Source organism: Prionailurus viverrinus, chromosome B1, assembly GCF_022837055.1.
Source record: "Prionailurus viverrinus isolate Anna chromosome B1, UM_Priviv_1.0, whole genome shotgun sequence".
Lineage (NCBI taxonomy): Eukaryota > Metazoa > Chordata > Mammalia > Carnivora > Felidae > Prionailurus > Prionailurus viverrinus.
In genome coordinates, this window is record NC_062564.1 from 176,163,031 (window position 1) to 176,179,916 (window position 16,886).

At 38.1% G+C, this 16,886-nt stretch overlaps 1 protein-coding gene across 5 annotated transcripts in view; it reads left to right on the forward strand.

Annotated features, from left to right (window-relative positions):
* ARAP2 (ArfGAP with RhoGAP domain, ankyrin repeat and PH domain 2) overlaps nucleotides 1–16,886 on the forward strand; it is a 209,698-nt gene that overhangs the window by 19,903 nt on the left and 172,909 nt on the right. For all 5 annotated transcript variants that reach the window (XM_047855319.1, XM_047855320.1, XM_047855318.1 and 2 more), the window contains exon 2: nucleotides 8,335–9,399. In XM_047855319.1, the coding sequence (XP_047711275.1) occupies nucleotides 8,492–9,399 (908 nt within the window). In that variant the 5' untranslated portion in view covers nucleotides 8,335–8,491. The remainder of the gene's footprint in view (nucleotides 1–8,334; nucleotides 9,400–16,886) is intronic.

Below are 16,886 nucleotides of genomic sequence, written 5' to 3' on the forward strand. Positions count from 1 at the left end.
CAGGTAGGGCTCCTCCGCCATGATGCAGGCTTTGGCTTACTGCTTTTCACTGTTCCCACTTCTGCTCTTGTACGAACTCAGCACGATGAAACCTTTCTGGTTGTTGAAGAATTATGGCTCTCCTTTAAAGATCTGTGAATTAGAACTGACAACAAGTTTCAGACATTAGCCAGTTAAAATCTAGGTGGATGGCTTGAAAGAGAAAGACTGAAGCCAAGCACATTATCAAGTACATAACTATTGAGATTATTACCGAAAACACCTAAACCTAGGTATTATGGAACCTATTGGTAACTTCTTGTGATAAGGAAGTGAACTATCACTTCTAGCCTTCACTGAATGTGGAAATGGATCCTAAGTTCTAGATTTTGAAAGAGTTGTACTTTTGAGATTGCACAGTAAATAAAATAATCAAAATGCAACTTACACAATTCTTTCTCTTTGATCCAAGCTGCAGAATGCTTTTGCCCAAGCTCTGGCTATTTTCAGCTCAAACCTCAATTACTTTCCATCCAGCAGACACTAATTAAGTGTTTATTGCTTGCCAGGTACTGTTACAAGATCTTTATGCATAGTTACTCATTTCATCCTCAAAACAGCTCTGTGAGGTAGGCACTATTGTCCTGACGGTGGTGAGGCTCAGAAAAATAAAGGAACTTCCCTACGGTCTTGCAGCTAGCGCATGGTGGAGCTGGGATCACCGTTAATCCCTGTGCTGTGTCCTCTGTTCACTGTACTCCCTGTACCACTGCCTGGTGGAAGAGGGGATGGAATAGGTAGGGGAAGCTCACGGATGTGGTGGTAGATAGTGTAAGACCTGAACTGGCCTCTAAAAGAAAGAAAAGAGCTCTAAAGGTGTACAGGGAATTCAGTTTGAATAAAAGGAAGCTGGCCCAAACCTTCTAGTCTGTCTCCCTAGCTCCTTATTGTGGTAAAAACAAAATAAAACATGCAGCATAAAATTTGCCATCTTTACTATTTCACAGGGTATAGTTGGGTAGTAAGTAGATTTGCGTTGTTGTGAAGTAGACTTCCAGAACTTTTTCATCTTGTAGAACTGAAACTGCACACCCACGAGACACCCGCCCCCCCCTCTGCCGGCCCTTTCTACGAATTGGAGTACTTTAGATACCTCATAGAGGTGGAATCATGCAGTATCTGTCTTTTTGTGACTGCCTTATTTCACTCAGCAAAAAGTCGTCAAGGTTTGTCCATATTATAGCACATTGCAGAATTTCCTTCCTTTTGAAGACTTCATAGTATTCAGTTGTATATGTACTCTACGTGTGGTTATCCATCAGGGAACATTTGGATTGCTTCCACTCCTTATCTCCTTTGGCATCACATTTAAAGTTAAACCTTTAAAACTAGTCTAATACCTTCTGGGACAGTAGTTCAGTACTTTCTATTCTAGTCAAGCTGCATTTTTGTTTTTGTCCACCATTGACTGTTCTCGTGGGTGGTGACTACTTACTTTGGCTATATTTGATTATCTGATTTTGGCTTCCTACTGTTTTATTATATAGCGCCACAGTGGCTGTCTTTCTGCAATGATAGATGCAAAATAAGTTTTAATAAGCAATTTTATCTTACTTTTGCTTCACATAGTAATTTCAAAGATCTTTTCCCCTAATTTGTCACTTTGTCTTAAATCCCACACAAGTAGAAGTGAATGAATGTAGGCTTTCTTTTTTAGCTACTTTCATGGACACATATACCCACAATCAAACTGAAAAGGTATATAAGACTTGAGCTTGCAAGACATGGTGTTTTGAAACAGAATTTCTGTAGTGACCATAGGTGCTTATGCATAGGAGAGTCAAAGGAGGGGAAAAAATCTGAAGTGCTTGATACCACTCTTCTGTTAAATCCATTTTCTAGCTCTTAGGGGGCATCATGGTTAAGAGCACAGGTTGTAGAGTCGGACCCTGAGAATTCTGGAATTTATTCACTCTTTATCCGTGCTGTGGCTTTGGGTGTGGGGCTTTCCTCCCAAGGCAGTTGTGAGGGTTAGTTGTAGATCCTAAGTAGATGGTGTGTAAACATCCGCAAATATTGGCCATTATTATTAGCAGTATAAGCCTGAGGGAGAATGAAAGACAATGGCTGTGTTTGATGTGTGGGGAGTAGTAGCCTTCAAGGCAGAGAACGTGTCAGTGAAGGTCAGGGCCTGCGGGTGACCACAATCCAGAGAGATGGCCAGGTTGACGGAGCTAGGCTTCCTGTGTGGGATTTAATGGGGGTAGTGTTGCCACAAGCTAAGATATGTGAACGGGTGGTAGGGGAGTGGGGTGCTGAATGACCGATTTGATAGTATTTTGGCAGCTAAGCACTCAGGCTGGAAAAACAAGTTAGGATTCTTGACTCCTGACCCTTTGCAGTCTCTTCTGTACCATGGGATGGAGTAATGTGACAACAAGCAGATTTTCTCTAAAGTACTTCCTCTTCTGCATGGTTGTGGGGACCAAAGTGGAATATATCATCTTTATCAATCCTTGGAGTGAATATCTCAGTATTAAACAAGAGTTTGCTTGATATGCAAACACCATGGTACATATTTCTTGTGATTGTAGTGTGTACTGAGGCACAGGTAGAATTCAGTTAAGACCTGTGTCCCACACTAACTTGTTCAGCATGATACCCATGTGGAACTCCCTTAAGGGATTAGCTGTTTCTCCGCAATACGTTTATTCTCAACTTGAAGTCAGGGACAGTTCTCTTATCATCTATAGTGCCAGGCATCCTATGGGGGTAACTGATTAGTGGTAGAGATTTAGAAGAGCAAAAAGTGTACAGGAGGTTTCTACCTTGGGTATCATTTCAGGGTGTCATAAATCAACTTTACTATCAACTGGTGCCACTCAAACATCATGACAGGCAAAAGAATCTTTTTTCACACATTTCTGGGTTTCCCCCTGTGGGATAGTTTCACTCCATTGGGAACCACTGTTCTGGAATACAGTAAACTCTCATTGTTCTTCAAATCAGTAAGATTCGTATTGATAACTTTGAAAAGTTTCATTATTCGTGTGGTAACCTAGTTTCTCTTTATTTGGTAGATATTTTCAGTCTTGTGATTCTGTGATTATTAAGCCTGTTTTGACACAGTTGCACTTTCTAAACATTCTAATGTTATGTTTCTGATTTTAAAAAGGTGAACTTTAAAGTTATGACAACATTCATTTGTATGGTGCTTTTTTTCTCCCATAAGATATTAGAGTCAGTCAAGTACCAGCACTGAATACTTTAATGACTTCATGGATTCATGAATTGACCCATGGTTTTCAATTTTTTTCTTTCTTTGCTCAGTTGGGGGGGCATATGACAAAGCTCCCCTGGTGGTGGGTGATGGGGAAGAGCTCACTGGGGGGTTTACCTTACTTGAGGCATTAGGAGAGGGAAAGCTATCCCACAGGTGGTTTAGAATGCTTCCAGCTAACTTTCTACCCGCCCCCCCCCCCCCCACCATTCCTATGGATTGGAGGATTCTGTATTTGAATCTTGTCTCTGTTTCTGACAAGTTTGGTGACCTATATAGACAAACGTTAAAACTGTATGTATTTTACACTTTCCATTTTATTTATTTTTTAATTTTATTTATTTGTTTTTGAGAGAGAGAGAAGGCAAAACAATGAGCAGAGGAGAGGCAGAGAGAGAGGGGGAATAGAGGATCCAAAGTAGGCTCTGTGCTGACATCAGAGAGCCCGATGTGGGGCTTGAACTCACGAACCATGAGATCATGACCTGAGCCAAAGTAGGAAGCTTAACTGCCTGAGCCACCCAGGCACCCCTATGCTTTCCATATTAAATACTCTCAAAGCTGTGAAAAAGTCTTTGTATTGAATACATGCTATGTGCCTGATGGTGTTCAAAGGCTAGAGCAGTGAACAGTACACAAGATCTCTGCCTTCTCTGTCCACAGATACCAGCTAGTAACAAAGCCATCAAATAGAGTAAGAGTAGGGAGTAGCAGAGGGAGAGTAGGGAAGGCTTCTCTGAAGTGGCCACATTTGAGCAGAGACCAACCAAAGTGATGGAGGGAACCATGAGTTGGGGAAGCAGATTTGAAAGAGATACAAGGGTGAGAAGTGAGCTCATGACGTGGGGATAAAACTGAGGCCAACTTGGTGGCAAATGAATGATGGAATGGACAGCCAGGGGATATGAAGTTGGAGAGTCTCACAGGGAGTGATGTGTTATGACTTTTGTTATAAAATGAATCTTTCTGACTGCTGTATGAGACTATACTGTGTGTGTACGGGAGGTGGGGGGGCAGGACAGAATCAGGTCTATGAATCAGGAAGCGATTGTAGTGGTCTGAGATGGACAAGATAGTGGCCTGGACTAGGCTGTGAGCAGAAGCGGTGAGAAGTAGTTTATGCAGGACAGAGTTTTAAGGTTGAGCTCAATAAGATAATAACATAATGCATTATTAAGTGATCTCCAAGCCAGGCATGGGATGGGTACTTGTAAATGTTATTTCCCTTTTACTTCTTGAAAATTGGTCAGGATAGGATGTGGAAATGTACAAGCACATGTGTAGTGCCAGCAATTTTGCATTCTCTAGACATGTAGTACATATACATCATGCACTGTGTTTCTAAATAAATAATTTGACTGGCATTTATTGGGCAACTTATATGGACTGGTCATCATTTTGGCAAAGTTATTAGTTTATTATGGGATAATAAAAAATAATTATAATGGCAAACACTTAACATTCCTTGTGTGCAGTTAGTATTCTAAGTGCTTCACAACAGCCCTGTGAAATAAGGTCTTGTTACTCCTGTTTTCCTGATGAGGGTGAACTGAGGCCCAGAAAGGTTAAATGCTTGTCCAAGCTTATAGAACTAGTAAGTGGAAGAATTGGGATTTGACCAAGGCTGTTCAGCTCCCAAATCTTCGTTTTGTACTGCTAAACTATCCCACTTCTGTAGGTTACTGTGGGATAAGTGGAATATGATTTAATGCTCTAAGAAGTAAATGCTGTAGGAATACCGAGAAGAGAGTTTATTTCTTGTTCAGTAGAGACCTTGTGACAACATTTGAGTTAGACTTTAAATAATGGGAAAGGTTTTAGCTGTGGGGCGATAGTGATGACAGGCATGGAAATAAATATAGTGATGGAAGTATATGTCTACTAAGCACTTAACTTGTACTAAGCACTGTTTGACCACTTAATCTTGACCAGCACTGACATAGCTTTGAGTGTTTCCATTTTCCGGGTAAAGAAACAAACACACAGACATGCGCCGTATTTACACTGCTAGGAAGTGGAGGAGGTTGGGTTTGACTTTGACACCAGATGGATGGGCAAGGGGTTGGGAGGGGTAATCTGTCCTTAGGGGAGGAAAGTGATGAGCTTAGGCTCAGGTGTGATGGTGTAAAGTGTATTTGGGGAATGTGAAGAATTTAAAACTGTAAAATTTTGTTGCACATCCCAGTCATCCCAAGTACAAATTTCTGAGCCTGTTATCAGCCATCGTTGCTGCACAGAAGATCCACAGACCAGTTCCTTGGAGAGCCACTGACCCAGAACACAGCATGCATGCCAGTGTGCCCAAGGGGAGGTCAAAATGCGGAGGGCTTTGATCTCAGTTTAAGGGTGTGCACATCCATCTCTTTGCATCCGATGAGTGTATGGGCTAGAAGAAAGAAGGATCTGGAACACCCTTGAGTAGTCAGACAGTTAAAAAGCCTGGTGACTGAGGGATGGAGCTGTCAAAGTGTAGAAAGGATGGTAGGGCCTGTGGGAGGGAGCCTCTTTCACATCTTGAAAAGGAATTGAGTTCATGTTCAGCATGCTGAATGATGGCAGGGAGGTAGTTTTGAGTAGAACTTTTGGTGTATTCATCCTCGATTCAGCCGCCCAGGAACTGTTTATGTATACTCCAAGGAAAGGCAAGGGCTTTGTGTAGAAAATGTACATGCAAACATACCATGAAACTAACAAAATGGGCCTCTCAAGTACTTCTTCTATGCCTACTATCTTCTCCTATCACTTAAACAAGTTCCAAGCGCTTTGCAAAGTTCTAGGATCCTAGTTATAGATGTATATAAAGGAAGGAGGGATTCATTTAAGAGGTTAAGAGGTTGATAGGAAGCCTTCACAGAGAAGATAATACCTGCCTGCCTATTCAGATTCTTCTAAATCATGCATAGGATTGTGCAAAATGTTCAGATTTGCAAGCAGATGGTGCATATGCCAAAGGTATGGGGCTATTAAACAGTTTGTTGCCTTAAGAATGATAATTAACAATAATGAGCTAAATGAGCAAGGGATGCTGGTAGAATGTTTGGCATGGTTGAAATTGCTGGAGCTAGTACATAGGAACACCTACCTTGCAGTAAATAATAGGAGGCATGGTATCTGGCACATAATTGATGTTTACATCAATAGTAGCTGCTATTATTGTTATTATTAGACTGAGACCAGACTGTGGTAGGACACGGGAATAAGCTTAGACTTCATCCTGTTGAGGATGTGGAGGGACTTGCTAAATTTGGAGTTTTCAGTAGATCACTGATACATGAAGACCGGGCTGAGGGATTTGTTTAGAGACTGTCATAATCCAGGCAAGAGATATGAGTGTGTGAACCATGGTAAGGGCAGTGAGGACAGAGGAGAGTATTAGTCAGTTTGGGCTGCTGCAACAAAATACCACAGACTGTTTGGCTTAACAGAAACAGACGTTTATATTTTCGCAGCTCAGGAGTCGGGGAAGTCCAGGATCAAGGTGTTACCCAGTTTGGCAATAATCATTTCCATTTGTGATGTGCAAAAAAAAAAAAAAAAAAGAGAGTGTATTTATTTACAAAATAATTGTGTAGAGCAAGAGTAGTGTATCTGAGAATTAGTTTTGTATAAAGTGTTGAAGTTTAGCTTTCTACTGTTTTTTTTTCCCCTGACGTTTTGTCATTTTGAATGTGGCAGAGGGATACCTTATTGTCAAAGTCATTTCCTGCCTCGTATCTCTTGTTTGTATTTTTCTTTCTCTGCATCCACAGTGCTGTCTGAGGATAATACGTGCTTTCCCTTTTTTTTGTGTACGTGTGTGTTAGTGTTTGCCGATATTTTTAAATAGTGGAGACAATAGCTTTTGGCCTTTTGGCAGATAAGACATGCAGTGTCTGAGTGGTGTCTCTTGGAGAGTTATTTTGAAATGTGATTTTCAGAGACAGTGCATTAACACTTGTTCAGATAAATTGACCTAGATTGGGTGAGTCTCATTTTACTATTTCAGCATATGTTATGCATGTTCTCTACTTTTTTTTCTTTTTGTGGAAGCATAATATACAGGAGTGTGCACATATCCTACATTTTCACAAACTGAACACAGTCACAGAAACAGCACCTAGATAAATGGACTTAAAAAAATTTAATGATGTTGTTTGGGAGTAAAATGAACCTATGTACATCTGCTATGTAGAAAGGAAAATGTGACCTTTAGACTTTTTTTTTCCCCCTTTCACATTATTTCCTGTTACCTAATGTATTTACATATTATTCAGGCAGTTTTATCTTGTATATTAATATTGTGCATACAATGCTACTGCATTTTTCGAATGAAAATTAACCTGAGAAATGTATTCTAACTGTGCTTTTTAAGAGTGTCTTTGCAGAAATGTATTAAAGGGTAGGGTTGTTCATATCTAGTTACTGTTAAGAAAAATTTTCTAAAATTTGGAAATCAAAAAGGACATGTATAGCATGTTCTTTCAATGCATTGTGTGGGGGTATTGTTTAACAGGCCCACCCTAGGGGTATTTATTTCTAATTTTGTGCTCTACTTTCTATGTGCTGTTTGATTAGAGCCCTGAACTGGGAAGTTATGTTAGCTTATAGATTTTTGTCTGGTAGAGAGATAACCCCAAAGGTTATGGTTTTATTGCCCTGTAGGACATTAACCAGTTTTTTAAATGTAACCTACTAATCTGAGTCTTAACATGAAAAAAAAAAAAAAAAGTCTTTTCTGTGTAAACCTATTGCACAAATGTTCCTAGAAATAGTCTTACCATGTTACTGGTTTCTTCATTAATGGGTTGAATAAATTATTTGACACATGTTCATTTTATATTTGTGGGAAAGTGGTTTTTTATGTTTTTGAAAATCATCATTTGATCCCACCATGGCATTTCTGCCTTGTATCCTCACACTTTACCTAGGAATTGACTCTCTGGGGCATGCAGAGTAATGGCAAAAATTCTAAACTCTGAGTGAGCGAAAGTAATTCTCCTCGTTTCTATTGTGTTTCTCCAGAGAAAGTTTATCATGTCAGACTAGGTTTTCATAACTAAAATATCCTAATCCATTAATATTCTTTTCTTTTTCAGGCTTAAGCACATAAAACATTCACTGTGAAGAAAATAACATTTTGAGACATTTCTCTCTTGCGAGTGATAGAGGAAAAACCAATACAGAAGTGGACTTTCCTGTGTGTATCTCCTTGTACTGCTTTTGATAACTCAGCTTAGTAATGAAGCCACCATTATGTCCTCAGTCAGTGAAGTAAATGTTGATATCAGAGATTTCCTAATGAGCATTAATTTGGAGCAGTATCTCTTACGCTTCCGCGAGTTTGGTTTTGATACTGTGAAGGACTGTGCGGCAGTCAATGACAGCGTGCTGCACAAAATTGGAATATCACCTACAGGACACCGGAGGAGGATACTGAAACAGTTGCAGATAATCTTGTCAAAAATGCAAGATATCCCAATATATGCAAATGTTCATAAAACAAAGAAGGACGATGAGACTTCAAAGATTCCCCACGCTCCATTCTCTGATGGGAGTAACTCCGTAGATCTTTCAGATGCAGGTGGTATTCAGGCACCTAGCCCAACGCAGTGGGAGACTGTTACCAAAACTCTTGATCAAAATGATGTTAGTGTAGAAAATAGCCAGTCTCTTAAATCAGATGATAAGCTGTCTCTTCCTAAACACAACTTTCCCCTTCCAGAAGAAGAACCACACCCAAGTTTGAATTCTTTTCAGCATACTTTATTTGGTAGTGAAAATATTAAAGGAGAATCTTTGATTACAGAGATAACTATGGATTGCACAATCGAAGAGCAACAAACAAACAGAGCTGATTTGATCTCAGAAGATGTGAGCCAGCTTCCTGATGTAGACTCTGAATGCCTTTCTTCCCTCCGCCCGTCAGTATCAGAGGCAAATTCTGGAAGTGGAACTAATGGTTTATTAGAAAGATCACTGCCATCCCCATTCTTTCAATTTCAAGGAGAGATGGTTGTAAATGATTTGTATGTTCCATCGTCACCAATCCTAGCACCCATGAGAAGCCGTAGCAAGCTGGTTTCAAGACCATCTAGATCTTTTCTGCTAAGACATCGTCCTGTACCAGAGATTCCAGGGTCTACAAAAGGAATTTCAGGGAGGTAAGAATTTTTATGATGAGCCCTAAGTATTCAATTTGAGTGAATTTAGTTGCTTGTAATGCATATTTTTAGGATTGGTAAATTTGACGTCTATTAATTTGCCTATTCAATGAACCTTTTTTTCCTTCTAAAATGAGAACGTGTCATTTCTTTTGTACACTGTTTCCCAGAGTCTATTTCTAACTTATAACTGCCTGGGACTCTTTAGTTTTCTTCCATTTAAATGGGGGAAAGTCCCTTCCTCTAATTTTACCTGGCAGTTCCTTCCCATGCCTGCCTTCACACCTGGTTTTAAATTCTTCCATGAGGGCAATTCTTATATTTGAATTGTTGACTCTGTCTCCTGACTGGATTATTTGTCCTTCAGCGGCGGCCATGTTTCTTTTTTTTTGTTTTTTTGTTTTTTTTAACATTCATTTTTTTGAGAGAGAGAGAGAGAGAGAGAGACAGAGACAGAGACAGAGTGTGAGTGGGGGAGGGGCAGAGAGAGACAGAGGGAGCTACAGAATCCAAAGCAGGCTCCAGGTTCTGAGCTGTCAGCACAGAGCCCACCTTGGGGCTGGAACCCACGAACCGCGAGATCATGACCTGAGCCGAAATCAGATGCTTAACTGACTGAGCCACTCAGTCGCCCCAAGGGCCCTGTTTCTAACGTTTGTATCTCTACTGCTTGACACAATGCATTGGCATGAATTAGTAATTCAAGATACATATAGGGAGCACCAGCTTGGTTCTGGTTACTGTGCTTGGTGGGGAGGTAGAGAGGAACGAAGGTGCTTGAAGTGTAGCGTAGGAGACAGATGGTAACAGTACAGTGTGAAATCCGGTTCACTGGAACCGGAATTCTAAAGAGGGGCCCACCAGCATTGCATGTTGGGTTGTTAGTACTTTGAGGTAACTGCGGAGGCTAAGTGCTGACTTAACAGCAGAGAGAACTTTCGTCCCTTTCTCAGGGTTACACCTAAAATAGTTGTGGTTTTCTCCAGGGTTGTGGTGGGATGTTTTTCTTTTTTTTTCTTTTTCTTTCTTTTTTTTTTTTTTTTTTTTTCTTCATTAAAAGCTAACACTTGTCTCTTTGCTGGGAGTCATGAGGTTGTTCGACTGTTAACTGCTGTGGTACTAGATGTAATTATGGATTTCCTGCACAGGCTCTAGGCTGGCATTTCTGCAATACCCTCCTTCCCTGCTTGTTTCCACTCTACCCTTACTGCTGGTACTGTTGCCTGTGGGCATCTTTGGTAATTACAGTGCAAAATCCTGGTTGTATTTGCAGGAGAAAATGCAGAAGTTTAGTATTTGCCAAAGAAAATGTGGCAATTTACAGGACTGTTGATTTAAGAACCTCTCATTAGAGCATAAACTCTTTGAGGGAAGAGATCCTGTGTACTTTGTCTTTGTCTCTTGGCATCCCTCGCGCCAACAGCAAAGTGTAGTCTTTCCTTGGGAATCAGTAGTAATAGTGTCCTTTATTAAACATCCTAGGAGCCAGTTTGTTTTATAATTTCCTGTGGGTTATCTAAATCTCTCAGTGGCACTGAAGGTATTATTCCTACATTGTCTTAGGTAATTGAGCCCTAGGCTGATTTTGACAGGATCACATGAGTGGTAAACTGGAGTTTCATTCCAGTACATCAGACTCTAGAACCCACACACTTTCTTAACCACTCATTTAGGAAATATTCTTAAAAATATTCACTGCATATATGAGAAAGTATTACTTAGGAATGTAGAAGGTTACCAATTTTTGTATGACACTGTAGTTTTAAAATATTTTGCTAATTTTAAACAAAGTAACTGAGGGCGGTTTGCCATGAGTATACACATTAAAATTGTGTCTTTGCCAGAACAGAATCCTTTGGGGAGTTGTAAGGATAACTTCACACAAGAAACATTTGGCTTAAGTTTTAAAAGGTGCTATTTTGGGGCGCCTGGGTGGCGCAGTCGGTTAAGCGTCCGACTTCAGCCAGGTCACGATCTCGCGGTCCGTGAGTTCGAGCCCCGCGTTGGGCTCTGGGCTGATGGCTCAGAGCCTGGAGCCTGTTTCCGATTCTGTGTCTCCCTCTCTCTTTGCCCCTCCCCCGTTCATGCTCTGTCTCTCTCTGTCCCAAAAATAAATGTTGAAAAAAAAAATTTAAAAAAAAAAAAAAAAAAAGGTGCTATTTTTTCATAAGTTCTTGAGAAACTTGATGTTTCTTAATTTGTAAGCGTAAGCTTTATATCATATGAAATACTTGTAATTCACATTGTTTGTGAGTATGAGTCTTTGAAAATGAGAATTGAAATAATGTTAAAATTAGTAAATAAGTTAGTCCTAGTTGCATCATAGCCCTGCCAGGTTACCCCTCATAACCTTTCTTCTTTGATTATGGCGGTAAATGGTAACCCTGCATCTGTGGTACTCAAATCATACAATGAGAAACTAAATTATTTTCAGACTTCACTTGTATTTTTCCTTGCGGTCCTGGCCTGAATTGCAAATAGGAATTTTGCAAGATTTTAAAATGTCATAATATGAATTTTAAAATAAAACTGTGGATTATATAACCTGAGATTCTCTGTAATCAGATTACATCTAAATGATATTTTAGTACATTTCTGGATATACCAAATAAAAATATTTCTTTGTGGCCAATGCTTTTAACATAATTTCTTTACTAAACATTTCATGTATCTGTTAAAAGGTATATATGATGTTGGATGCGTTCCTTGTGTGAAGCCTTCTGTTTTTGTCTCCCTGGACATCAGTTCCTCCCCAGCTGCCTCTTCCCTCCTTATTTATCTGACAAAATGGACACTCTGGTCAAATGTATTATCTTTGTCCTTGCCTTCAGTTTTTCCTGAATTCCTGCCTGCTTCTTTTCTTGGAAAGGCTGGGCTAGGTGGGGCTATTGAGCAATGAACCTCAGGATCTCTTTTTAACCTTTCTTGAGGGCCAGGGCAGAACTAGGCTTAAAGAGCTGGCTCTTCCCTTATCACTTTCACCTGGAGGTTTCCCATGGAGGCCTCCAAGCAGGAAGTGAGATCCAGCATCTTACCATTTCCCTGGGAGTCCTGGGTGTGTCCTGTGATCCTTCCGGGAGCCTCCTCTTCTGTGCTCAAGACAGGAAAGAACAAGATCTTTCAGCTACTAAAGAGGTACCTTTCTTACCCTCCTTCCCAGTTTAAAGATTTTCATACGTCTCGCATGCAACTGTTTTATCCTTGGCACAACTTTTAGGTATTGTGCCTCTAAATGTTTTTAGGGAAGGGGAAATAAGGAAGCAGAGATGGGGTGCAGGAAGATGAAAGGCGGGGCTGCACAGTGATTGGAGGACATCTGTTATAATTTATTGTTAAGACTGGTGTACCATATTGACTGAAGGGTCTTTAAAAGTTTGAAATCTAAACCTGAAGTCTCCAGGCTTCTTTGAACTTTTTCTTAAAAATAACAATCTTCGATATTTTTCTCTAGATATACGTAGACATGATACAGACATTAGAAATGGATAACCCTATTTTAGACTTTAATGTTGAAAGATATTTAAGCAGAAAATGTACAGAAAAGTCTTAAGCAGTGGTTGGGTGCATTGAATAAGAAAAGTACAGAAACTCATCCCATCTTTTCCATGTTCAAGAAAAACTTCACATTTCATGTTATAGCAGAAAAATGCTTAGCAATCCAAAATTCTTTATATGCCTTTAAAATGTCTTCTTTTTAAATTCTGTGAAAAAATAGGCTGATTATTTTAATATTTTCAAAATTTGGACTTCACCTAAATTTTGACAAATCAAAATTTAAGTAGTTAATAGTTTGATTTATTCTTAGAGGATAATGATATCTGTCTGCTTCAGATTTTTTATAAGTAAAAAGACATTAGGTTTATACTTTTTATTTCATAATATAAAAAGCACCACTTTGAAAAATATGTGTTCTTAAATTCCAGTTATTTAACATACAGTGTAGTATTAGTTTCAGGTGTATAGTGATTCAGTAATTCCACATGACACCCGGTGGTCATCACAACAAGTGCACTCCTTAATCTCCATCACCTATTTTACCCATCCCTCCACCCACCTCCTTTCTGATAACCATCACTTTGTTCTCTGTAGTTAAGAGTCTGTTTCTTGGTTTAACTCCCTCTTTCTTCTACCCCTCCCTGCTTGTTTGTTTTGTTTTCTTAAATTTGTTATATGACTGAAATAATAGGGTATTTGTCTTTCTCTGACTTACTTCATTTAGTATCATACTGTCTAGTTCCTCCATATCATTGCAAATAACAAGATTTCATTCTTTTTGATGGCTGAATAATATTCCATTTTGTATATAAGTTCCACATCTTCTTTATCCATTCATCAGGCACTGGAGACTTGGGCTGTTTCCATAATTTGGCTATTATAGATAATGCTGCAGTAAACATCAGGGTACATTTATCCTTTTGATTTTGTATTTTTGTATCTTTGGATAAATACCTAGTAGTGCAATTGATGGATCAGAGGGTAATTCTATTTTTAACATTCTGAGGAACCTCCCTACTGTTTTCCAGAGTTGCTGTACAAGTTCACATCGCCACCAACAGTGGAAGAGGGTTCCCCTTTCTCTACATCCTCACCAATATCTATTGTCTCTTATGTAGTTGATTTTAGCTACTCTGACTTGTGTGAGGTTATATCTCTTTGTAGTTTTGATTTGTATTTCCCTGATGATCAGTGATGTTGAGCATCTTTTCATGTGTCTCTTGGCCATCTAGATATCTTCTTTGGAAATATGTCTATTCATGACTTCTGCCCATAAAAAAATACATTTTGAGCTGCAATTTTTGCTAGTTTAAAGAACTATTTGAGGATAATAATGTAGACTTTTGTGTTGTAATCCATCTGTAATTATCATTTATTCCTTTCCTGAGGACATCTTTTTGGGAACGTCTTAGATTGAGACTTAAATATCTGTGCATTATAAATTTCACATTCTTAGTCTGTGCTGTAGTTAATAGACTCATGTTTTCTGAAATCAGATTTGTGTGTTTAGTTAGATATATGTAACCTCAAGGCAGTTTTAAACTGCTGCCTAATGATCGTGATTTTCTTTTGAATTCAATTCTGTAATGATCCGTAGTTAGTCTGTTGTAGTTAGTTTGTTATGAATTGCAAGAATTGCATTTTTTAAAAACATTCTGTGAAATGATGGTCCATTTATGGTGTAATTATTTTTTGGTGTGGCTGCCTTGTCTAAGTAACAGGTAAGTGTGGATCATAAAGGGAGATCTTTAACATTAATTAACCTTCATAGCACTGCTTTTCTTGGTTATTTTAGTGGTTTAAAATATATTAAAAAATAATATCTGTATTATGCTAAAGATTCACTTTGGTAACCAGAGGCTTTTTTTTTTTTTTTTTTTTTGCAACTTGGTGTTTTAATATTATATTTGAGATTTATCCACATTGATGCACATACTTTATGTAATAATTGCTGTGTAGTATTTTACTAAAAAAAACCAAAAACAACACACGGTTATTCCTCTACTAGGTTGATGACATGTTTTCTCTATCACAAAGAAGAGTGTGAATACTTTTAAGGACTTTAAGAAACAAATGTGCACATAAAGTTTACCAGAAGGACCATTTTCTCCTCTAATAAAAATGATAATTGGTTCATTCTTGCTGTTTATATTGTGAAGGGCACACCTTATGCTCCTTAAAAGAATTTTTTCATGAATCCTCATAATATTCCCGGGAAGCAGGCCTGGGAATTAATCTCCTTCAGTAAATGAGGAAACCAGGCTCAGGACTGTTAGGTAACTTGACCAAGGTCACGAAAGCATAATTAATGAGAAGGTGATAACTACTGCTTTTCTTAATGGTTTTTTTAATTTTTATAAATCGACCATGCTTTTATATGTTAAATTTAAAAAGCAACCTACAGTTTTTAGGATAACTGGTGGGAAGATAATAGGGCAGAAAGGAAAGAATGGGGGCTTTGCCTCTTGCTAGCTGTGGACTTGGGCTGGGGGAGCCTCCTTTAAGACAACTGGTTTTATGTCATAGAGCTGTTATGAGGATGACATATGAGATGCAGATATATATAAATTCCTAACATAATGTTTTGGGCATAATAGATATTAGAATATAAAATAGCTTGTGATAACTTATTCATAGGTAAATGAGAATATAAATTACTGATGGCTGGTTTTCAAAATAACTTTTTTTCCTGTGTTGAGCTAATCTTTCATCAACACTAGATCAAATGAAGTTGGTTGATAGATTCAGTAATTTCTTGCAGTTGGATACTGAGTATAATTAAAACCACAAACATTTTTCTTTACATTTCATATGACTAATAGTAAAACCAGCAAAATATGCTTTAAAGCACCACTAATATATTTAAAATTCTTCTAATTCGTCTTTAAACATGTTTTCAGTATGTTTATAATGTATGTTAATATTTACTAATTTTGTTAAGTACTTATATATTAAATACATACATAATTTTCTTTTTTGGTTTTGATTTTTTTTAAATTTAAGAAATCTTTGTATACTCCAAGGTTGCAAAGATTTTCTTGCGTGTATTTCCAGAAGTTTTAGAACAGTAGCATTAACATGTAGGTCTAAACTCCATTTCAAGTTCACTTTTGTATATGGTATGAAATAATGGTTGGTGTTCATTCCTTTTTTCATTAAGATATCCAGTTGTTCCAGCAACACTTGTTGAAAAGACTATCCTTTCCCCATTCAATTGCTTTCACATTTTTTCAGAAATCAGTACTGTAGATGTGTGGGAGTTAGGTGGAATTGTTATTTTGTTCCATTAATTTATGTGTTTATCCTTTCACCAATTATACACTGATTTGATTGCTATAGATTTAAGACTAAATATTGAAACTGTACAGTATAAATCTTCCAACTTGTTCTTCTTTTAAATATTTGACCATAGTAGGTTATTTGTATGTGCATGTACATTTTAGAGTCATCTTGTCAATTTCTACATAAAAGCTCATTGGAATTTTGTTTGGTATTATGTTGACCCTGTATATCAGCATGTGGAGAATTAACATCTTAACAACATTGAGTTTTCCAATCCAATAACATGGTGTATCTATCTATTTTGGTCTTTTTAAATTTTTCAATGTTACATGGTTTTCAGTGTGCAGATCATGCCCATGTTTGGTAAATTTACCCCTTACTATTTCATGTTATTGATATTATTATAAAATTTATATTTCAAACTATTTTTCCAGTTGCTCAATGCTAGCATTTAGAAATACTATTGAATTTGTTAATATCTTCCCCTTATCCTGGGACCTTGCTAGGCTTACTAGTTTGAGAATCTTTCTGGCAGATTCCTTAGGATTTTCTACTTAATGGATACCTTCTGCTTGTAAAAGTTCTTATTTTCCAATCTGCATGCCCTTTATTTCTTTTATATATCATATTGTCCTGGATGGGACCTCTGAAATAATGTGATTATAAGTAGTGAGAGCAGACCTCCCTGTCTTACTCTCAATCTTAAAATC